At 40.5% G+C, this 24,339-nt stretch overlaps 3 protein-coding genes across 5 annotated transcripts in view; 2 read left to right on the forward strand and 1 right to left on the reverse strand.

Annotated features, from left to right (window-relative positions):
* Window positions 1–1,887: 1,887 nt before the first annotated feature.
* On the forward strand, window positions 1,888–21,309 carry LOC121853425. 3 transcript variants are annotated; one of them, XM_042347528.1, is made up of 9 exons: window positions 1,888–1,977; window positions 2,915–3,314; window positions 4,086–5,420; window positions 7,925–8,110; window positions 8,605–8,724; window positions 10,256–10,373; window positions 11,593–11,680; window positions 13,585–13,791; window positions 15,029–21,309. In XM_042347528.1, the coding sequence occupies exons 2-9, from the start codon at window positions 2,916–2,918 to the stop codon at window positions 15,471–15,473; spliced, it is 2,898 nt and encodes a 965-aa protein (XP_042203462.1). In that variant the 5' UTR covers window positions 1,888–1,977; window position 2,915; the 3' UTR covers window positions 15,474–21,309. The 3 variants fall into 3 exon arrangements, with proteins under 3 accessions (XP_042203462.1, XP_042203464.1, XP_042203463.1); XM_042347530.1 differs by having other exon boundaries at window positions 2,915–3,107; XM_042347529.1 differs by lacking the exon at window positions 1,888–1,977 and adding an exon at window positions 2,119–2,207.
* A 706-nt stretch (window positions 21,310–22,015) lies between these two features.
* LOC121853504 (skin secretory protein xP2-like) lies at window positions 22,016–22,915 on the reverse strand. Its single transcript, XM_042347655.1, has one exon. It carries the CDS (start codon window positions 22,913–22,915, stop codon window positions 22,016–22,018), a length of 900 nt encoding a protein of 299 aa, XP_042203589.1.
* A 660-nt stretch (window positions 22,916–23,575) lies between these two features.
* The window catches only part of LOC121853505 (cuticle collagen 39-like), a 1,834-nt gene continuing 1,070 nt past the window's right edge, over window positions 23,576–24,339 (forward strand). Inside the window, exon 1 of the mRNA XM_042347656.1 lies at window positions 23,576–24,070. Coding sequence (XP_042203590.1) covers window positions 23,576–24,070 — 495 coding nt within the window. The remainder of the gene's footprint in view (window positions 24,071–24,339) is intronic.

Genomic DNA, 24,339 nt, shown 5'->3' on the forward strand with positions numbered 1-24,339 from the left:
GCAACACCTCCTCCTGCCTGGCGGTCCTCGCTCCTCCGCCTGCCTGGCGGTCCTCTCTCCCGCTGGCGAGCATGGCGACCCACAAGCTGTCCTTCTCTGAGCGTCCTCACCAACCAGCTCTCTCTACATCACGCTTGTAACCATGCTGCCTTCCCAGCACCAAGCTGCATTGTACATCCAATACAACATGTATATAGAGAGCACATCGTGAGTTTCCTTTCTCCATCCAATCCTGAGTGTGAACCAAACATCTTGAACCCCACACCCCTCACAGTTTTCTGGAGTTGTGGCTTCTTCAGCCTTGAGCTGCATGTGACCCCTTGTGGGGCTGAAACGTCCACCAGCTCCAGGTATGGACACTCGACTGAGTAGTGCCCTGTGAGATGTTTATAAACTTCAATAAGGTCACCCCTTGCCCGTCTGTATACTATAAGCTAGGTAGTTACAGGCGTTCTAATCTCTGGGTAACTGAGGTTCTGTAGAGCAGGCACCAGTCTGGTGGCCCTCATTTGGACATTTTCAATCAACTGACAGTCTCTAGCATATTTCTGGGACCAGACGGGGTGACAGAACTCCAGGCGGGGAAGCACATCACTCTTGAAGATCGTTACGACCTTTTTATACGACCTACTAGTTTAGTTGCTTGATTCACCTTCTTCTCACAGTGACCCGAGAACTTCAGTTCATTGTCGACGTACACACCCAGGTCTTTTTCATATTCAGTCTCTATTAATGCAGTTTCTTCCTCCCGTTGGGACATGTTATACGCGTCCTTACTGTTGGTATGCCCTCGGTGCATCCTCTTATACTTCGCGAGTCGTGACATTGAACCTTAGCAGCCATGTCTTCGACCACCCTTGAGGCTGATAGAGATCCTTCTGTAGCTGAGCCCCTTAAGATCTTGTTCGGCACAAACGGCTAACGAGCCAATAAGTGGCGAAGACGATCGAAGTAAAAAGTAAGTAACAGCTGCTTGGATGAGTAAAAGGTCCCCAGTGACTGGAAAATGGCCTAAGTGGGTGCTATATTACAGCAGGGAGATCGCCAGTCCACGAATAATTATATATCAGTGAGTTTGACTAGCATAGTGTATAAAGTGCAAGAGAGCATTATAAGAGATGCCATGATGGAACATCTACTACGAAGTAAACGTGTATAGGAGTGCCGACATGGAACAATCCAAGGACTATCTGACAGAGAGCGTTGTAAGTGTTGTGACGGCACCGAGTGTGAGCTCTTTCAAGACCAGACTTGACCAACACTGGAGCAGGATCAGGTACATTCAGGAGCCGGGGCATGCCCAGTACTTGCCAACAGTGCGTAACAGAGACGTGTCCGATCGTCCAAACGGCTAACGAGCCGATCAATAGTGAATAGGATAAAAGTAAGTAAAATTGACGGCACCAAGAGTGCTCTCATTCAAACCCAAACTTGACCAACACTGGCACAAGTATAGATACATTCTAGAACCAGTACTTGCCAACAGTGCACAAAAGAGACGTGATCGACCGTCCAAGCGGCTAACGAGCCGATCTGTGGCGAAGAGGATTAAGGTAATATTAAATTTAATTAAAATTCAATTTAAAGATCCATTGTTGAAACTTGATCCTATTAAATTATGGTAATTTCTATATGTATTAACACCTAGAAATATGAATTAAATATTAATATACTTGTACTTTATATCACCATGTGAATGAATACGTTGTTTACATACTACCTCTCTAGCCTTCTTATAAAACAGTATCAACACATTGCTGCTGCTATCAAACAAATTCAAATTTTCTTATAAAAATATTATTAATATTAATATTTTGTTACATATTCTCTCCCTATCATTTATTCTCTTGTAAACATTAAAAAGATAGTATGTCAACACTATGCATCTGTCAGTCCCGTGTTCTCGTCCTTCCCCGTGGCGACCGAAACACGAAATTTTCCATAAATTAAATCAGGACAAGCTTATCAGACTTCACCGTGAGTTGCTTTTACTTATACCTGAGCTAATATTATAATAGTAAGCAATATAAATTAAAGAACCTTGATCTGGGGCTTTAAAGAACACATCAATTAGAATCACTCTCGTCAAAGCTGGTCTCTGTGGCCCTTGTTTACAGTGTGGTGGCTGTGGCCTTGTTTACAGTGTGGTGGTGGGAGGGTCAGCTGGCGGCCACACCTCACCATGGCTCCACTTAATAGCTTAGGAGGCAAGTGGTTAGGTTAGGTTAGGATGGGTTAGTTAAGGTTTGGTTGCATTAGGTTAGATTAGCTTCCTATTAGCTAACATTTTTGCCGATGGTTAATATTTAGCAGTTGCCAACACCTAATTCTACAATATATTTAGTCATGTAACATTTGTTTGTAATTTATATTTTTTGAGCATTTTAACTGATAAAATTACCCACAATATTAGTTGTTAAAAGTGGGCTGTGCTTTGAAGTAGAAGGAACATGTGGGGTAAAATACTAAAGAGAACACCAGACAAACCTTTGAAAACCTTACTTAATATTTCCTAACTTGTAAAAATGTTAAGAATTGCTTTTGAGTTTATGGATCCCTCCTCATCTGAACACTGAAAACAACACCATCACAAACTAAACACCAAAAACATAGATAAGGTAAACTTTTTATAGTTAGGAACAGGACATTCCATTATGATTACATCAGTATATTTGATCACCATTGACACAACTACATCACCTGATGATTTTAGTAATTGCCTTGCCACTCTTCATGCAGATGTTTGGGGAAGAACCTGCTTTACCTTACAGATGGACAACAAAACTGTGGATCCAGATGAACATAACGTTTAGATGTTCACTTGCTTCCTCTTAGGTTATTAGACAGATCAGTTTTATATTGAGTGTGTTGTATATGATATTGTGTTTTGTGCCAATTGTAGATCTTATTTCAGGATGGATCATCAGCCTCTTGCCAGCGTCACGACTGGATCTCTATCACCAGAACTTCAAACCACATCCTCTCGGAAGCATGACCTTCCTTCGGTGATTGACCTGAGACCAGTAGATGCTGGAATAAGACCAATCAGTGAGGAGATACAACCAGTTCAAGAAGACTTACATCATGTCACCCAAGATATGCATAGGGTTGGTGGACAACTTCACCAAGTTAACAGCTCTATGTCAGTTAATGGTGAAGAATTGAGGTTGACAGATAGTGATATACACCAAGTCAGTAATGACCACACTCAGGTATCTGACCCTCTTGCTATAAATAATGAAGACGCTCTCACCATGGATGGGGAGATAACAGATATGGACCCAAATCAAGATGTACAAGTTATTACGCATCAGGTACATACAATATAACCAGACTATTCTCAGTGCTTCTCTCCCTTATGTTGTTACCTGTCACGATACCACCCCTACAAGCATGTCTCACAACCTAACCTTTTAACCTGATACATCACAGATTCCTTGTCACTACAGTACTTGTCTTTCCTTCCTCACCTAGCCAGAAGTTTATAACTAGAGCAGATACAACAGTAAAAACTCAATGTCAATCTCTCCTTGAAGATTCGGGTACAGGTCAGTGTTGGTAGTATCCTTGTGTATTAGTAAAGCCAGGGGCATCCTCCCCCTGTACCTCATGCAGACATACATATACTGTACCTGTACAGTACAAACATTATTATAAAACTATATTCCAACATACATATTTACACACACATCCAGAATTGTATGTGTAAAAATGCCATAGGTATTGGTATCGACTTTTTGACTTGTATCAGTACCAATTCTCATGGATAGCTTGAGAGCCATGTCTTGTCAGAAGCAGTAATTGCTAACCCCCCTAGTAGCTGGAGCCAAAGCCAATAAAGGCTGATATTGATACAATGCAACATTGCCAACCACAATACAGTAGTTTCAAAACTACCCAGCAACATTTAAACAGGAGGGAGAAGCGTTTGTCTGATCGCCAGGCCATCACTTCCTGTGGCTTTGGCTACTAGGAGGGGTTGTAATTACTTCTTCTGATTATACTAGGATATGTGTTATGTCAGTCTTGATGTCTCTTATACAAAGAATTTAGTAAATATAATTTACAAAGTTCTCCTTCCTCAGGCCAACTTGTTAGAAGATGCATCTGGGGTTCTCAGTGCAGATAAAACTATCAAGCTGCCCAGTTTTCCTAGCCAGCAGACAGCTCATGAAGCCCACGACCCACAAGACTTACAGCTCAGCAGCATTACCAGTGGTGGAGGAGCCCTGCCCCTAGACACACAGCACTACTATGATAGTCTTCACCCAGCCCCAATAATGGTCTATGAAGTTCCAGCTGGTAACATTGTGCCTTTTGATTCTATAGTGCCTGTTCCCTTACCCAAAGGCATAGGGGAGAAGAATAATGAAGGAGTGGACTTACTACAAGCTTCTGTCAATGAAACTGTGTACACTCATCCAACTCAGGAAATGTCTCATCCTTTGTATGTCTTACATCATCCTCAGAAGAAAGAGCCTAGTTCAGAAGGAATGGTTATTGAACATATTAATGCAGGTGATGGAGTGAGTCCTAATATTGTCCTTGAGAACAGAGATGGTAGCACCTTTACAAAAGTTGGTGACCAGTCGTCCAATATGATGCCAATTGGAACAGAGTTTAGCCTTATTTCAACTTCCTGTTATGATAACTCTGTTACTACTGTAGCAAACATGGCACAACTTTCCATGTCAGCAGTATACCACACTTCAACAGACACAGACAGTGAAGTTGCACTGACTCTTGCTAGTCTCGGCAATCCCAAGATTGAGAAAATGGACAGAGATTGTGGACAGAACCAGAACACAGAACATTCAGACGTCATGAGGGCGGCTTCCATCATATCGGGGGTAACTGATCATCAGCAGTTTGATAATATGGATCATCAAAGCAGTAAGACCTTAGAAGAAGAAATTAGAACTAAAAAGGATCAAAAACCAACTCTGGTGCTAAGAAGCAGAAGAAGTAGAGGCACAACCCCCAATCAGCAGCACCATGATATGACCATTGATGACACAAAGAAAGTTAGCAAAAGGAAGAAGAAAAGGGAAACAAAACTGGCTCCTTTCCCCAAAACAGAAGAGGGAGAAAATTTTATAATTCCAGACAGTGTTCTTTCTGTTCGTCAAATATCTGGTCCATCAATCACCATGCAGAATGAATCACAAAAGGAAAATCTATTGGGTCAGTTGCTCAAAGCCTCAGAGCACTGCGAGCCAGCAACTCTCATCCCAGAGGGTGTCGTCGATGATGTGATACCAGCTGTTGGGTACCGAATAATGGACATGACAAACCTGAGTGAGATGATCGGAATGATGCACCGGTGCACGGGGTCAATGGGAGCCATCGTGATTCAAGAACAGGCCTCCCTGCGTGAAGGAGCCGTCTCTCAGCTCAGTGTTATTTGTACTGGCTGTCAGGTTAGTGAGACCCATGAGGTTTGGGTGTGTGGCATTACTTTTTTGTGCATGACCATTCCGAGCTGGGCATAAGATGTCTGCTGCACCATATGAGAAAGCTATATACAGTAGTTAGAATTACAACTTCAAAGGTTTAAACCCAGGAATCTGCTGTTTCAGAGGGTAAAGGGTGGATCTTGAGGCAGTGTATGTCAGAATTATAATTTTAGAAATCTCGTTCATGACCTTAACAACCTTCTTGTATGACACAGGATACTTGTCTCACTCAAGGAGGAAAATTGTAAATAAAAGAAGTGCCCCAGGCTACTTTCTATACCTTTCTGTCATTTGGATCTGTTGTCTTCAAATTTGCTTTCATTTTTCTTGTTACAGTACTTTGAAACTTGCTTTCTTTTTCTTATTAGTAAACCCTTGATAACTCTGTACATATGGGGCTCTGGCCTTGCTGAATAATCTGAAATTCCAACTTATCGAGGCACCCCTCCCCCCCAACAATAATACATGTAATTACTCATTTTCAAAAAATAACACTTACCAGCACTGCAGGCAAAGACTGAAGCATCGTAGTAGGCAACAGAGGTATGGTAGGTGGCAGAAGTGATAGAGGGGGATGCTAAGTAAACAGTGCAGCACTTATGTACAGTCAGCCAAAGATCCAGCAACCCCAACCTGGGTCTCGTACTCGCAATTTTACGTGGGAATACTTGGTAAAGTAAGGCTGTATGTAATGGTGATTGTGGTTGGTGGATCTATTTTTAGCTGTATCACTGTCAGGATAACTATTAAACAATGCAAAAGGTAGAATTTTTATAATAATAAACTGTTCATCGTTATTTAAGATCATGATAAGTTTCCAAATGTTTGTATATTTGCTTAAATAATGAAGAAAATTATATTAATGAATTGGTAACTTAACTACAACCACAGCTGCCACCAGATTCTCACATAAAATTTTCTTCATTATTATTTAAGCAAATATACAAACATTTGGAAACTCATCATGATCTTAAATAATGATGAATAGTTTATTATTATAAAAATTCTACCTGTGGAATAAGTCTCTAAGCCAGGTTATTTGACTTGAAATCCCCGGGTTTAAGTTTGGGTCTCCTAATTTTTTTTTTTTATTAACAGTTGTGATTTGTTCTCTTTGTTTTATCTTAAGTTCACAACAGCTGTTCCACTATACAGGATTGTAATATCAATCAAAGTACAATGTTTCTTAAGTTTAATGATGATGTCTACTGGTCACTTGGTGTCAACAAGCCAGGTGCTCACCACGGCTCAGTCTACAGAGGTCGGGTTAACTAATTCATATTTAAGAGATTTATAACTGATCACACTGTTGTGTATGGCCACTGTTAAAGATACCCAGATCTGGCTCACTTCAATGCCAAATTTAAAGTATGTAAAGATATAACTGCTTAAAAACATTGACTTTCAAGTATGAGTGGAAAAAAGTTTGAAATAAAAAATATATACCGTCGAAGTCACAAACAAATTCACGCTTTCAAACACATTTGGAGTAAATCTACTACAGTATTTCTCTTCTTCACTAATGATTACAAAAACTAGTTAAATATAACATAAAAATGCGAGTGTGTGGTGGGTAGTGGAGCGGAGGAGGAGGATGGCGAGTCACTGAGACCCGGCGGGTGACTCCTCCTCCCGGTTTAAAACCTCCATTTTCGTAGCAAGGTTAATGGTCTTACGTTGCTTATTCATGACACTAGCATCAGTAGCACTTGATGGGTGCTTGGAAGCCATTTTGAATAGTTAGAGTACAGTTTTAATAGCTAAAACACTTAAACATGCACAAACGCTGTGGAAGCCCAACAAAGACTGACAACGCTTGGGGACGCTGTGACGTTCTGCGAGTGAGAGGCAGTGAGCCAAGACGAGAGAGAATTAGCGCGCCAAGATGAGACGGGGTGATGTGCCGTAAAAAGTAGTCTGTGACGACGCTAAACACAACGTTATATTGAGTCGTCGTGACGTCAACCGAATTATTGGTATCTAAAGAGTAGCGACATTGTACAGTAATGAAACAACATTATTTTGGGCAACGCTAAACGAGGACTTACTGTAATTTCAAATGCATTACTGCCCATCTGCTTGTCACTGGGAATTTAGAGGATCAAGGCATGAATCATAGTGTTGTTGAAGGTGGTATTTAATACATGAGGCTGTCTGATAGTTTTGACTCCTGACCAGAAGCTCCACTAATCATCAAGATAACTTACCCCTTACTACTGTACCTGAAATTTGAAACCCTAACATACCTGGGAAAAGAGCTGTTTGTAGCACAAATGTTGTATGCATGGAAAACACTTTTTTTGCTGCTTAGCATAATAAGCCCTCTGGTATAGTGGTGTTAGCAATAGGTCATTCATTTCACTCCCTCACCTATAAAATGGAATTCCTTTTTTTTCCATAAATATTTTAGGGTTTTTTATTTTTTTTAGAAAAGATTAATGCTTCTTTATTTGATTTAAATATTTCAGGAGGGAGCAGTGTGTGCCACGAGCAACAGGACATCAGCCACAGGGCCATGGGACATCAATGCCAGGGTAGAGCAGCTCACTAAGGAATTCAACATTAAGGAAGATCAGGTGCAGCGCATGCTGGAAATTTTGGGAATTTTTTACCGCCCTTGTGACCCATCGCTTCAGCCCATGTCACAACCAATGGTTAGGGTTTTATCCAGTAATTGGAATATATTAATTAAAAATTTAGTGAGAATTATGCTCTTTATATGTACTCATACATACCTGTACACTAACTTGCTTCATTGTTCTCTTAACATTCCATTTTATTAAGCTTACACATAATCTTTCAATGTGTCATCATTCTCCTACAATCTACTCCTTAAACTCAGGTGAATACAAGTAGATTCATCACTCACATCACCACACACACAGTCACTCATCTGTTTACCTGGTTGTCCAATTGTCCTCATTTACTCTCACATAATACAGTATGTAGAAAATTGAATAAAATAAAACTATTATCTGATCGTAAATTTCATATTTAGCATACTAAATATTTTGGTAAAATAGATTATTTCATAGAGAAGATTTTCTGTTGACATTTACTTTACTGTGTACATTATAACACATCAATCATTCATTGACAGATGCAGTTGTAACTAACTTATCAGTGTTAATTTGTTTTTAATTCAAAGGAGATGGAGACAGCACCAGTGCAGGTTGCTAAGAAGAAAAGAAAGAAGAAGTCTGACTCAGACTCTTCTGGGAAGCCCAAGAATGTTGCTTGTACTGTATGTAAGGAGAGATTTGTTGGGGTGAGTTGTGGGCTCTTGTGTGTTTTGCCATGAGTTTGTTTCTCACAGTTGCTGATATTATTGATATTAATTTATTTGAGGAAAGTTTAATAATAGGAATCAATCAACTCTGTGTTGTCAGTGAGTCCATGGGATAAAACAGGGGTGGGGAAACTGTGGCCTGGCTTGCCGAGGGTCCCTGACCATACTCGAATTCGGTGTTGTTTTTGTGTGTTTTTTTCCTTTCGTGGGAGACTTATGGGGGTATAGAATTTATTGGTAGATTTACCCGGTAGATGAAATTTAGAGGATTTATATACACTATTATAAGACTCACTTATAATACTGCATTAGGATGATGTTCCAGGGTAGTGGTCCAGCTTTAGTGTCATGCCCCCAATTACTCCTCAGAACACAAAAATAACAACAAACAATATTTACTTACATTTAAATGCCCTGGTGCGTGACGCTATTTTCTGGCGTGGTTGGGCTGCCGTGTGTGAAAAAACCCACCTGCCCACTGCTCACTCACTCACTTAGTCTACATTATAAAGTTATAAAAACTTGCTTATTACATAATTTATATATAATTTGGTGAAGATATGGTAACACCGCTCTTCAGCTGACTTGGCCCCCCCCCCCCCCAGCTGTCAAATGGCGCACTCTCATTATTCTCCACAAAATGCATCTTTTTTCTCTCCTTTTTTTCTTTTTTTTGCATACTTAGGCACTTATTTCTATACTTAGGGTATACTTTAAGACACTATTTGAACTAGATACTCTTCACTACTTGTTTCAAAAGTGCTCTTCAGTGTGATACATCTTGAAACACGGTATGAAACAGATTTGTACGCTGCACATCTGACACATATACGTAGGATGTTTCCTTGCGCAGCTTTGGTTGATTTCTCGAGTGTGCCCCTGAAACAATCTGGCCCTCTGACCTCAAGAGTTTCCCCACCCCAGGAATAAAATGTGGTCCCAACCTGTTACTTAGATCTAAACTTGAATATATTTAATAATAAGATTATCCTTGATCTTCATATCAGGCACCTGAGGAATAAATATTTGGTAAAAAGTTATTGTACTAAAAAAAGGGAGACGGCTTAAGACTTGCTGTCAAGAATGAAATACCGTAACCTTAAAATCAATCCATTATGATCAAGAGCTCCAGATTCAGCTCATCTCACACTCTAAAACGAGGAGGGAGGGGTTGATGAGTAACTTGGTTCCAATATGATTATGAAAATGAATTTCATTATTTTTTTTATTTTTATTTTTTTATCATATTCGCCACTTATCAGTTTACTAGCCGTTTGAGCGGTTTATCCAGTGTTAGTACAGGAGGAAACTGGGGACCGGGAAACCTGTGGTGTTTGGTAGTGAGGGTCACACTGGATAACACCCTTCTCACGTGTGTCCGGGCCAAGGCTCGAACCCTTGACACTATTTATTCTTTCGGTAATTATTCCATTAGTTGTGATTTACATTGTCAAAAGATACAAAACCAAGGATGACAAATGTGTTCACTAAGAATTTCTTGTCCTTACAGGAGAATCACCTCAAGAAGCACATGAACTGCCATGACCTGTCCCTTCACACCTGCCCCTATTGCCATGCATACTTCAAGAAACCTTTTAACCTCAAGCAACACATCAAGAAGCATGAAAGTATGGTGCTATGCTTTTGTACAGTGTCATATAATTCAACTTGAGTGAAAGCTTATAATTTTTGTGTGTAGAAGCATGTCTGTAGTATGTGAAGTCAAGTATTCCATGTCTGTAGTATGTGAAGTCAAGTATTCCATGTCTGTAGTATGTGAAGTCAAGTATACCATGTCTGTAGTATGTGAAGTCAAGTATTCCATGTCTGTAGTATGTGAAGTCAAGTATTCCTCAGTTAATGCACTCTCACTCACCATGATTTTGTTTTTACAATACTGTATTCACCAATTAGGGAACTCTTCACAAAACACATTTCATTTCTGGGTCAGTGATGATCAATTTACAGCTGGGTGAACTGGGAGGGCCCGAGAATTGAACCACAGGAGTGCACATACCACACGACATCCACACACAGACCTTCAACTGCATGTATGAACACAGACCATCTGGCCTGATGCTGTGTATAAAGGTTTTTCTGTACAACATTTTAGGCTGGAAATGACCTCCACTATATCCTCCTGAAGTATTGACTTAAAATTCTGGGAGACACTGAACAGGTACTCCTCGACTTATGATCTACCCGACTTACGACCGCTGCAGTCGCATAAAATATTTTTCAAATTACGTATTTTTGAGTCCTGACGTTAGTGATCGCGCTGTGTACTGACGCCCATTTTAGATTTTCTATGTATTATTTTCGCCTATTCGACTTACGACCAATTCGACTTATGGCCTGGTCGTCGGTCCGGAACCCCGTCATAAATCGAGGAGAGACTTTATATTGCATATATTCTGTACTGTATATTGTATATACAGTACTGTGTTGTAATAGAATAAACACCATTACACCATGCATGGGAGTGTATGGGTGACAGTAGTGCATGGAGAACCTAAACATACAAACTCCAGCTACAATATAGGTTCACATATTGAAATCTGAATGTGAATTCTTGAACATTCAGGACTACAGTGTTTTTTATAACTTTGTATTTGCATTAATAATTCCATTTTTTGTTTATGCATACACACAGTTCTTTATTAATCATTTTTATGCATAATCTCACTCATAATACTGTCTGCAATACTGAACTTTTACATGTTTTGCTATGGGATTAATAATTTAACTTTTTTTCCCTTAGCATGATATTTTTTCAGGAGTGTATTGCATGACCACTAATCACTGTTTTTAGGATCTTTTATTTCATGATTTATTTTTACTTTTCAGATTGTAAGTATGAGTGCAATCAGTGCCAACGAGTGTTCACAGATAAGTCAACTTTACTCTGCCATATACGATCACAGCATGAAAAGAGGTAAGTGTCCCGACCCATTTTGAAATGTGCAGTGTTGTGAGATTGTATGAAAGTTAGAAAAGAATGCCTGACCGTGGGATGTATTCTAACAGGTCTTTAGGGAAGGAAGGAAAGTTAGAGTTGTATATTAAAATAGTGAACAGGGAAGGAGTAGGGTCGGAAAATGTCTGATATCCTGGTTTTCAAGACACTAGGAAAATAGGAAAGTCACAACCAAAACAAGAAATTTAGGTTTGAAAGGGAAAAGAGGGAAGAAAATGAAATAGGAAAGAAGGAGTAAGAAGATAAACTTAGTATGATATTTTGCAGGAAGTTTAACCCTCAGAGATTTGGGACACTGGGAAGAAGAGTATCTTTTCAGGCCTGGGGGATTGGATAATAATAAGAATTATGTACAGGTATTGTAATGATGGGGCAGACTAGAGACTCTTCTGCCATGGCCACATTGCCTGAGAGGAGTGAAATGTTGAAGATTAAGTAAAAGTATTTATTGTCACTGGAGAATACTGTACATACACTGTGTGGTATTTTGTTGATACAGTATGTGCCATCTTCAGGTCTGAGGGTTGACAACTAAGGCCCAACACTGAATGTTCTTGATATCATAGTGATTTGTGAAGGAGATAAGCTGTGGTTAATCACACTAATACAGTAATATTATTGAGGTGAAAGGAATAGAAAGTTTTGAGTATTTTTAACCCCTAGGCATCTGTAGAGCTTCAGGTCAATTCATATGACGTGTGTCTGTAGAGCTTTGGGTCACGTCATATGACGTTTGTCTGTAGAGCTTTGGGTCACGTCATAATATGACGTGGGCCTATTTGAATAAAAAGGGTGGGCCTGGCAAGATTATGTTGTCAATTAGATATTTATTTTTCACTCACTCACACAGGAGAGCCTCCCAGTCTCTTCTCAGCTTTTGTGATGTAAGAATCTCGCCCTTGGACTTGACTCACTTCACCATGTGTTTCTACCTCCAACCCCCAAGCACAAGTGGAGCAGTAGTAATGATTGTTAATAGTGTAAATAGTAATATCATACTAAAATAAGCATCCTGTACCACTTGATCTTTGTCCACCCAGGGAAGAGTTGTGTTATTGATTTTTTACTGATTTCTCTGAAAATTTATCTATGACCTCCACACATTACTTGTTGAATTATAAAATAAAAAAATATTTTTTTCCCAGCTACGTTGGGATATAGCAATACTTATACTGTATTTGTATCTGTCTTTGTTTTTGTGAAATTGTGTCTGTCTGTAATAATAAGTTTGCAAAATTGACTCACCTGCCTCAGTTTTTAATGGAAAAACATACCTCGTACAAATGGTGTACAGTGAAACCTCTATTTAGCGGACTATATGGAGAGGAAAGTGTGTTACATCGAGGGTCTGTTAAATGTGGAGCCCCATCTAATGGATATATGTAGGTTTTACTGTATATTGATTATTGTTGAATAGATATCAAGATGGTTAAGCTATGGTGAGTCTGTTCACCCGTTTTACTTACTGCACTGTATTGTATGGTGAGCAGGTGATATGTTAATTTCAGATGAGTCTTCTTTTTTATGTTAAACCTTTGCTTCAACTTCTCTATCATCTTGAATTTACATCTATTTATTCTTATCTTGGAGAAAATTAACTTTGACTGTTGGTGAAGAGGAATTAAGCTGACCTCTAAAATGGAGCAAAACTTAAGAATATCTGGATTACTTAATAGTTTTCTCCATTATGTATTTATTTATTAGTTATCTTTACTCCTTTCCCACTCATTGAAGGAGGGGGAGGAGGTGTGGAAAATGACAGAAAGGTGCAAGAAAAATTAAGTAGAAATATCTTGAGACTGTTCATTATATCTTGTTAATTATCTTTATACTTGATGAATGTAATTTAATTTGATTTGCAGATACAACATTCAGTGTAAGCATTGTTTTAAACGATTTTACCACCGAGCTCACTACAATGAACATATGAGAATTCACACTGGGGAGAAGCCTTACATGTGTGATCTGTGTGGCAAGAAGTTCTCCTGGCATGACAGTGTGAAGAAACATATGCAGACCCATAGTGCCGAATCCAAGTACAAGTGTCGCCTGTGTGGAAAATGGTTCCGGTAAGTAGAGAGGACCAAGGAGGTATACTTTAGGTTATTGAGTTAGACTGCATTGGTATTCATACTACTGACTTCTTCACTTAAGATTTCAGAAAAGTAGGGTTTTTTTTTTTTTTTTAAATCTAGAAAACTTTATACCACAGAATCAAGAGTCTCATTCTTTAATTTATATTCCACTAAATTGTGTTAAACTCCTTAAAAAAAATTTTACACTGGGTGGAAATAAAGTTGGTGCCTGTACAAACATCCAAACATACTTTCCCTTCTTTAGTAGTCAATTTTCTTTCGCCTTGTGGCTTTCATAACTTTTGAATTTTTTACCCGGACCAGATTGAAATTTTGAAAATAAATCTCACACTAGCCATTCAAGCTGTTATATGGATGCATGTACAGTACTATACTAGTTTTTATCACATCAGAACAAAGAGAAAACAAGCAACTCATGGAAGTTTTTTCACATCACAATGCAAGATGACCAGAATCAAGAACAAATACATTCTCTTCCTTCATTTACTGTTATTGCCTAACTACTGTCAAGTACAGTACTCAAGATATGTATTGGATTTATCCCTGTTACTTCACCCAACCCAATAGTATGTTCATCCCCAAAATACATTGAGTAAAAGAGCACAAAACAAGGTTATATAATGATATTTGCATTTTAAATATTACTGCAGATATAAGCAACCTAGTCTGCCAATTTAATCCTAAAGGATATATTTTCATCACTATATATGGTTGTGCTGTATTGTAATGCAGTACTGGATTATATAAAGTGCCAGGGATAAATCCCATGATCATGAGGCACTCCTGCTTATTTTATCCAAAGATTAACCAAGTACCATTAGGGTGTTTAATTTGATGGTGACATAAGCTGGGGTGCTTAACCTTCACATGGCTACTGTATATCCTATTGTGGAAGGGGTACACCACAACAAGATGCATCCTTTACAACACTAAGAACAAATGAGGGGAAATTCTGTATTCTTGATTTAGGTCTTGTGAGATAGGGCTTGCAAAAACAAATATCCAGGCTTTTGGTTTTTATTTATACTGTACTGCATTTTTTCTTAAATTTTACTTCCACACTCAAGTCCATATATGTATACTGTATCTACAATTGACATATTTATCATTATTGCTTCATTTGTCATGAATTTATTTAGATGTATTAATTTGTTCCATATTTCACTGGCATAATCAGTGAGTCCATATTGCATAACAAGTTATATTACAGATGGCTGCAAGGCGTCCGCCAGCACCTGCAACAACAACACAAGTTAAAGAAGTGTGACATAGAAGCCCAGGTGGTCACTGCAGCAACAGAAACAGCTTCAGCACTACCACAGTTTCATCAGCAGACTCATCCACCACCACAACAGCAACAACAACAACAGCAGCAGCAGCAGCAACAACAACAACAACAACAGCAACAACAACAACAACAACAACAACAACAACAACAACAACAACAACAACCACACCACAACCACACTCACCAACAACCACCTCAAGTTCTTCCACCACAACCACCAACTCAGGATGACAACACTACAGGAAGAGGTTACCACACTCTTGAATCTACAGCCCCCACTAGTGACACCACGGCTCAACAGACCTTAAATATGTTTCATGTAACGGAGGTAGAGACTCAGCAGCAGAGTATGTTTCAGTATCATTAAAACTGGTTTCTAGAATACAGTATAATAGGATAGCTAACAGACTTTTTTTTAGGAGAATTGTTCAAATAGTGATACAAGCATGCAACTTGGCATGGATATTCTTATATGGAAATTCTTTAAATCCACTCAATTATTTACTTGAAAATTTAAGTGGCCACCAATTTATCCTGCCAAAGATAAATTGACTGGCTGATAGAATGAGCATTGGTGTCCATTTCTTTGTTTATAAGAATGATGAAGCAAATTCTGCTATCATAAACCTGTGGCTCGAGAACCCATAATTTCAGATCTGGAATTTTGTGTTAGCCGTGAGGCTGACAGTTCTCACCCTGATCCGGTCATTCAGAGAAGCAGACTTTGAACTGTATCGTGAGGCACTGTCAGAACTGATACCATGTCTTCACAAACAACAGTGTGAACTATGCATGATGGCTTCGGATTCACCTCTGTGACATGATGCCTCTCGACCAGCAAAATCCAGAAGTGGCTAGAGAAATTTACAAGAGTAATTTGTTTTGCATAAATTAAAAAGAGAGTTCTCTGCACTGGCTATCGACCAAGCCCACAAACAAAACAATGCAATCATCAGAGATGATGGACAAGTAGTTGGCTTGAATGAGGACCCAGCAGGACTTAGAAGATTAATGATGGGTGGGTCAGAAGTGAGTTGTCTTGTTGTTGGTTTCAAGGCAGTGTCAGGAACCAAAGATGCAACAACCAGCAAGTGGTGTAATAGAGACAAAAGCGCTCGACAAACTTCAAGAAAGTGGGAAGCTTTTTACTATACCACATGAGGTGGGCAATCCCTATCAAGAGGTGTGAACTGCCTTCTTTGTGTTAGATATTAAGGATATTGTTGACCTCACCAGTGCTACTATGATTGGTACACATCACAAGAGGTAAAGAATAAATCCATTTATTCATGGATGTGACTCGAGAGAACAGACCAATGCTTATTCTACCAGCAAGTTGCTTTCTTTAAACATGAGGAAATTGCCTGCATTTTTAAAGATAAGGTACAGAAGGACAACTGCCACTACTACTCTCAACTCTTCATCTCATGTCAGAGCAGACAATGTGATCTGCATTAATTCTTCATACATGAGAACCAGTCAGCCCCTGCCTCCCTAAGTGGCAATGGAGAACTCCATACCTGTATTTGTCGGAAGTCCCAGCTGGTTGAAATATTTAAAGATGAAGTGACGAAACCAGATGCCGAGACAGATACTATCATCATAGATGGATCAGCATCATCAACACCCTATCCCCCATGTATATCAGACATCTGTCTGAAGACAGAAGCAAAGTCCAGAAATTATCTGATTATGGCAACATAATCCAGAGTACGTTCAAGAGATGTAGTGAGTTCCATTTTCCGAAACTTTAACCAAGTTTTCTGGTGTTTTTCTTTTTTGGCACTTAGAAAGGTATGGTCCTCATAGCCTCATATAACAATGGCATTAGCATGCAGTAGTGTTGGGGGTGACTGATGTATTTTGGTGTGGTAGAAACTAAACTCTTGTAAGTCACTTTTATTACTTATTATGGTTATTTTTACATTTTATTAGATGTTTTTACCACTATTTATGTATCGTATTTGGATACACACAAACTTGGTATAAAACAGTGGATGATGCAGATGATGTGTATAGTATGTGAAACAAATGACATATAATGAAAATTTCATCCTATATTTTTTAGCGATGTGTATATGAAATGACATATGTCGATACAACAGTATTCCCAAAAATTAACCAGTGTGGAAATACTATTATTGGTATCTTTCCGTCTGAATGCGAGCACTCAATGTCCCAGATCTCCCAGGCAGAAGATCTAATCAAATAGGATCACCACATAATGCTAACTACCTAGGTATTCTAGAACTAATAGCCAAGTTTGATCCTTTTCTGACTAATCACATTTCACAATTTAGAAATAAAAACAAAGAAAATCTTATGTGAATTAAAAGCTCAACTAGTTGTGATGAACTCATTTTTTGATAATGAGGAAAAGGGTTTTGTCAATTGTTTCCAAACTACTTCAGACTACTTATTTTGTTTAGATTTTACACCTGATGTTTGAAGAATTGACCAACTTTCATTCACCATTCAGTATGTTTTTCCATCTGGTGAATCAGTGGATTGTTTTTTGTTATATCATCCCATCAGTTGTCACACAGAAGAAAGTACTACAGTATGTGTGATCACGTTTTAGACACATTAAATAAACTGGACAAAGATATCTAAAATTGTCGTATAATAGTTAATGTTGTTATTTATGTCTGATGGTCTAAATAAAAGGGTGCCACAGGAGACAAAAGTAAGGATATTGGCAACCATCTTGAATTTTCAAGTGATTAATCGACTGGATTTGAAGAATTTTATATAAGATATCCATGCCAATTTCATGCTTGTACAGTACAGTATCACTATTTGAATGAATCTTCTGTTAGCCACTCTGCTAATAATTGAAGCCTCCATGTCATAGTTGTAATCATTTTCATTTTTCAGTAGTAGAAGAATTTATTTTGTATTAGATTACTATGTTTGGCTTTGATATATGAAAGAAAATAGTGCTCAAACTTGAAAGAGAAAGGCATTTATCAAGTTTGTTTTTTACCAGTGTTATAATCATCAATTTTTTTGTCTTACTCTTGCAAGCCTTTTCCCACTATGATACAGGATGGCTGGAGCAAACATAGACTCTCTTCTCTGCTGTCATTTTCTCTTACTGTCATAACAAATGTGTTTTGCTGCGGTTATCCTGACCCATGACAAAGATCCTAGGTTATCACATAGGATTATCATATATAAAATTAATTCCTTTCCCATTTACCTGGGATTAATTAAGTGCCTAAAGCCATGTAATATGGGTGATAGCACAAGCTAGTTTTTTCTTTATTACTGATATTGGGTACCTATCTTTAGGTACTAGTTGCACCCTTCAACTTGGGTAAAATTTATAGACTCAAAAGATTGTAAACTGTTAATCTTGAGGTATGATATAGAGAAAAACTTAAGTAAGAGGAGCCAGGACAACAATGCATTAACCTAGAAGAGTTAGAACACAATAATGGATTGTAAGGCATTGGAAATAGGTCTGAATCCTATTGGTTAGGAAAGAACATGTTAAGTTGGATCAAGATAGATTAGGTTTGGGCCTCATAGGACTGGGGCCCCATGCATTTCACCAGTCACCCGTCTTGTGTTTCTGAGACAATGTGTGGAATACAATGGAGTCATGATAATTCATGGGTTAGGTACATTGGATATTGTGAATTATCAAATCGCAAATTTTAGTTTAATTTATTTAAATGGAAATTATGAGTTAGGTTCCAGAGTCCAAAAAATATTCTTAAATTGTTCCAAAACTGCTTTAATAAACAGTTAATATTGTATGTAGTATTGTACATCAAAAAGTACATTAAAAAATACAGTAACACAAAGATATTGTTCAGAAAGTAGTTATATATTACATAAACAGCTCCAATATCCCACCAGATGGCCAGCTGTTCCCATTATGGGTGCCGGGCTGGCTGGCTGGTCAGCTGTTCCCATTATGGGTGCCGGGCTGGCTGGCTGGTCAGCTGTTCCCATTATGGGCGCTGGGAAAATTTATTACAATAATGTTTTATTAACCCGACACCACATGAACCTAAATAACATTGGAATTACGGTGAAGTTGCAAACTGACGTGTTAACAGGGGCGTGAGGTGATGCAGTGCTCTTGAAGTGGAGGGATTGAATATTCCTCTCTGTCCAGCCACCCACCCACCCTACATCTCCTACACAGAATTCACAAGTGTAAGAGTGAATTACCTGGAGACAACCTGTTACGCTGGATGATGTGATGCATATAGTTGTGGTTGCTAGGTGCAGCCCCCTTCACTAGTGTGTTACAGGGGCTCGTTAGGTTTTGTGCAGTGTGGCAGCTCTGTATCTGCTTACATTTGACAAAAGGAAACTCGCAATAGCAAATATACCATGGAATCAAATTAGAACAATATTAAAACAATCATCTCAAATACTGTGTTATGATTTATGGAATGTTTATATGATGAGCCCCTGTAAATGCACTAGTGAAGAGGACTACTTCATTGAAGAAGTATTGAGAGATGTCAGGATGACTTTGTCTGTGTGCCTCTTTCCTCACCATCATGGATGAACTACTGTACAGGTATCCCTCGCTATGCAAACATTTGAGATATGAAAATCTGCTCCTGTGAATTTCCTAAATTACCACCTCTTTTTTTTTGGGGGGGGGGGGTAATGAAAGCTTTCCCACTTGTATGAATTTGGGTCCCGGCAAAAATTCAAATCATGTGTTCCCAGGAGTCATCTGGGGCGGCCACACCCTCCCTAGTGCTCTCCCTACCAGGCTGAGGTAGGAGTTATGTTATAGTTATTTTTTAACTCGTAATTTTGGGTAGATAAACATACTGTAACTTTTTTCATATATATATTTTTTTTTTCTATTCAGTTACATGCACACACAATCGTACATAGAGAATGTACAAAAGAAAAAGAATTCTCATAAGGTCAAAACATAAATCAAATAAACATTTCTTCATGCACCAGCAAGAGTTAGCAGGAGTTGAGTTATGTTATGGTTATTTTTCAACTCATGATTTCAGGAAGATATGCTTAACTTCCTTCACTTTTTCCTTTTTTACTCATTTACATGCACACACAATCCTACATACAAAATGTGTAAAAAAAATAGCAAGTAAAAGAAATAACAATCATAAGGCTTAAAATATAAATGAAATAAACATTTCTTTGTGTGAGAGCGGGATGGGGAGCGTTGCTAAGGGTCGGCAGAGGGGTGTCCCTAGCTGGGCTGAATTGCTATGGCGAGGCTTGGGAGCAGCCACATGTGACGCAACCAGCATTTATGCAAATGGCGGCTCTATTAAACTTTCATTTAGCTTTTCCTTCATGGTTTTAGCTGCATATTTTCATTTAGATACTGTAGTATGTTATTAATAGTTTTAATGTGTTCTGTAGTAAATTACAGTATGTACTGGTACTGTAGTTGTGTACTATTTATCATTAGTAAGGTAGGTTTTTTTTTCCTGATTTCATGTTTTTTTTGTGTATGATATTGGGGTTTTCTTGTCATTGGAAAACCGAACCCTATTTTCTATATGTTCTTTTATTCGTTATGCGAAAATTCTTTAACGAATGTTTTTTCAGGAACCTAATTCATTCATATAATGAGAGATACCTGTGTATTGGGTATACCTGTACTGTAAACACTGATTTTTTTCTTAAGATCAAGGTTGTGGTTATTGAAAATTTAAAAATCATATTTTTTGCATTAACTCCAGAACAAACAATAGTAAAAGAGGACTTATTACAATAGATCCTTAACAAAAGCTGCCCCAAATTTGTTATTTATGCTTTATAATGTAAATTTTCTCCAGAAAAGGACATAACAAGAGCTTGGATGTCAAAATACATATTTATACATTATGTACAAAATCGTAAGTCAAATTTTATTTCGGATTTAATTGTGAAGAGCCATTGGAGTACCTACCACATAATATTTTTTACATTGATAGGTCAAAGGTCGAGACTACAATGACCCCCCAAAATTTAATTATTTAAATTATCATTAACTTAAAAACCGCTGGACAAAAACTCGTCAAATTTAGTATGGGGTTCTTTATGTAGGACTCTTATTGGCTCATGGAATAATACGAGTGAACAGTGAGATGTCACCAGTGTGGGGCTTCCTGTTGTAATGTGGCTGAGGCGAGGTAAGCCATCTCTGGTTCCCTTGTTAGATTTGTACTGTAGTGTTATGAACATTAATAAACAACTAAATGGCATTATTTCATTTTCATTTTATTTATTCTTTCAAGGCATACATGTGAAGATAGTGGTAATAATGTAAAAGGGCAACTTGGCAGAGAAAAGGTTAAGAAGCCATGATCAACGCAACAGTTTTGAAGATATTATGTTCTAAAGGTGAGTGTACGGGTATGTTCCTTTGTATCAGCATCAGTACCACCAGATGACTGAGGCTACATTACCATCACCACCACCAGATGACTGAGGCTACATTACCACCACCAACACCAGATGACTGAGGCTACATTACCACCACCAACACCAAATGACTGTGACTACATTACCACCACCAGATGACTGAGGCTACATTACCACCACCAACACCAGATGACTGAGGCTACATTACCACCACCACCACCAGATGACTGAGGCTACATTACCACCACCACCACCAGATGACTGAGGCTACATTACCACCACCACCACCAGATGACTGAGGCTACATCACCACCACCACCACCAGATGACTGAGGCTACATCACCACCACCACCACCACCAGATGACTGAGGCTACATACCACCACCACCACCAGATGACTGAGGCTACATCAACCACCACCACCACCAGATGACTGAGGCTACATCACCACCACCACCACCAGATGACTGAGGCTACATTACCACCACCAACACCAGATGACTGAGGCTACATTACCACCACCAACACCAGATGACGGCACCGCTGCTTCATGAAGGGCCCATGGAGGCATTACCACACCCGGCAGGGCCCCTTAGAGTGTGGCTGTTCCTGGTAGAGGCCTTGGGTGCGTCGCCGTCCGTTAGAGGGTCCCTGGAAGTGCTCTTGGCCTTGAGAGAGCCCCTGGCAGTGCCAGCGCCCCTGACAGAGCCCCTGGGGGCGCTGCCGTCCATGGCATTGCACCTGGGGGCACCACCGCCCTTGAGGGGCCCCTGAGTGCGCCAATGTCCCTGGGAGGGCCCCTGATCGCCCTGCTGTCCCTGGAAGATCCTCAGGGGGCGCCAGTGCCCTGGTAGGGCCCCTGAGGCGCTGCCGTCCCTCGGAGGGTCCCTGGGGGCGCCATCGTCCCTGAGAGAACGGCTGGGAGCGTGTCTGTCCCTGGGAGAGCTCGTGGGAGCGCCAGCGATCCTGGCGGAGTCCTTGGGGGTGCCGCTGTTGCTGGGAAGGCCACTGGGAGCTCTGCTGGCCCTGGGTGAGCCCCTGGGGGCGCCGCCGTCCATGGCATTGCACCTGGGGGCGCCACCTCCCTTGAGGGGTCCCTTGAGTGCGCCAAAGTCCCTGGGAGGGCCACTCATCGCGCCACTGTCAATGGGAGATTCTTGGGGGGGCGCCAATGCCCTGGTAGGGCGCCTGGGGGCGCTGTCGTCCCTGGGAGAACGGCTAAGAGTTTGGCTGGCCCTGGGAGAGCTCCTGGGGGCGCCAGCGACCTTGGCGGGGTCCTTGGGGGTGCAGCTGTTGCTGGGAAGGACCCTGGGAGCTCCGTTGACCCTGGGTGGGCCCCTGGGGGCGCCACTGTCGTTGGGAGGGATGCTTAGAGTGTGGCTTTCCCTGGGAGAGTCCCTGGGAGCGGCAGCGACCCTGGCAGGGTCCTTGGGGGCGCCGATGGTCATGGAAAGAATACTGGCAGGGTCGCTGTCCCTGGGAGAAACCCTGAGGAGCCATCACCCCTGTAATGGCCCCTAGGGGTAGTTGTTTTTGCACTACTTAAAAGTCTGGGTGATATGATGTTAAATAAATACACCGCCCATCACATTTCCAGTATCATCGTATCCTGAACAATGAAATGGAGAATAAATATCCATCAGGAAAACATAAGTTGGGGTGTTGTGCTGACTGAGTGCTCTGTTCTCCTATTGGCTGTAATGTGGTGGATTTACATTTAAGTAAGGGAATACTGACGAATGCAATATGTATGACATCTTTATCAAATCTCTGGGGGTTCTGCAGCTCTTGGGATGGGCCCTCCTAGGGGCGGCGGGGCTCGCAGACGCCCTTCTAGGGACGGTGGGGACCTTCACAGGGGCAGCAGGGTCACTGTGATTGGTGGACTAAAATGTACATCCACCAAATTACAGCCAATAGGAGAACAGAGCACTCAGTCAGCACAACACCCCAACTTATGTTTTCCTGTTGGATATTTATTCTCCATTTCATTGTACATGATACGATAATATTGGAAATGTGATGGGCGGTGTATTTATTTAACGTCATATCGCCCAGACTTTTAAATAGTGCAAAAACAACTACCCCTAGGAGCCATTACAGGGGCGATGGCACCTCAGGGTTTCTCCCACGGACAGGGACGCTGCCAGGGGTCTTTCCATGATCACCGGCGCCCCCAAGGACCCTGCCAGGGTGTTCCCGCTCCCAGGGACTCTCCCAGGGAAAGCCACACTCTCAGCGTCCCTCCCAAGGACAGTGGCGCCCCCAGGGGCTCACACAGAATCAACGGAGCTCCCAGGGGCCTTCCCAGCGACAGCGGCACCCCCAAGGACCCCGCCAGGATCGCTGGCGTTCCCAGGAGCTCTCCCAGGGACTGCAGGTTCCCTGCCGTTCTCCCAGGAACGGCGGCGCCCCCAGGGGCCCTTCTAGGTACCTCAGGGCCCCAGGGACCCTACCACGGCACTGGCGCTCCCCGAGGTTCTCCCAGGGACAGCGGTGTAATCGGGGGCCCTCCCAGGAACAGTGGCGCGTTCAGGGGCCCCCTCAAGGGCGGTGGCTCCCCCAGGTGCAATGCTATGGACGGCTGCGCCCCAAGGGGCTTTGTCAGCACAACACCCCAACTTATGCTTTGCTGTTGGATATTTATTCTCGTTTCACTATTTTAAACTCTGGGAGATATGATGTTAAATAAAATACACACTGCCCATAGCATTTTCAGTATTATCGCAACCTGAACAATGAAAAGGAGAATAAATATCCAACAGCAAAGCATAAGTTGGGGTGTTGTGCTGACTGATTGCTCTGTTCTCCTATTGGCTGTAATTTTATGACGTCACATCTTACTCCACCAATCACGTTTAAGTAAGGGATT

The sequence above is a fragment of the Homarus americanus genome, unplaced genomic scaffold (assembly GCF_018991925.1).
Source record: "Homarus americanus isolate GMGI-L3 unplaced genomic scaffold, GMGI_Hamer_2.0 scaffold4896, whole genome shotgun sequence".
Classification (NCBI taxonomy): domain Eukaryota; kingdom Metazoa; phylum Arthropoda; class Malacostraca; order Decapoda; family Nephropidae; genus Homarus; species Homarus americanus.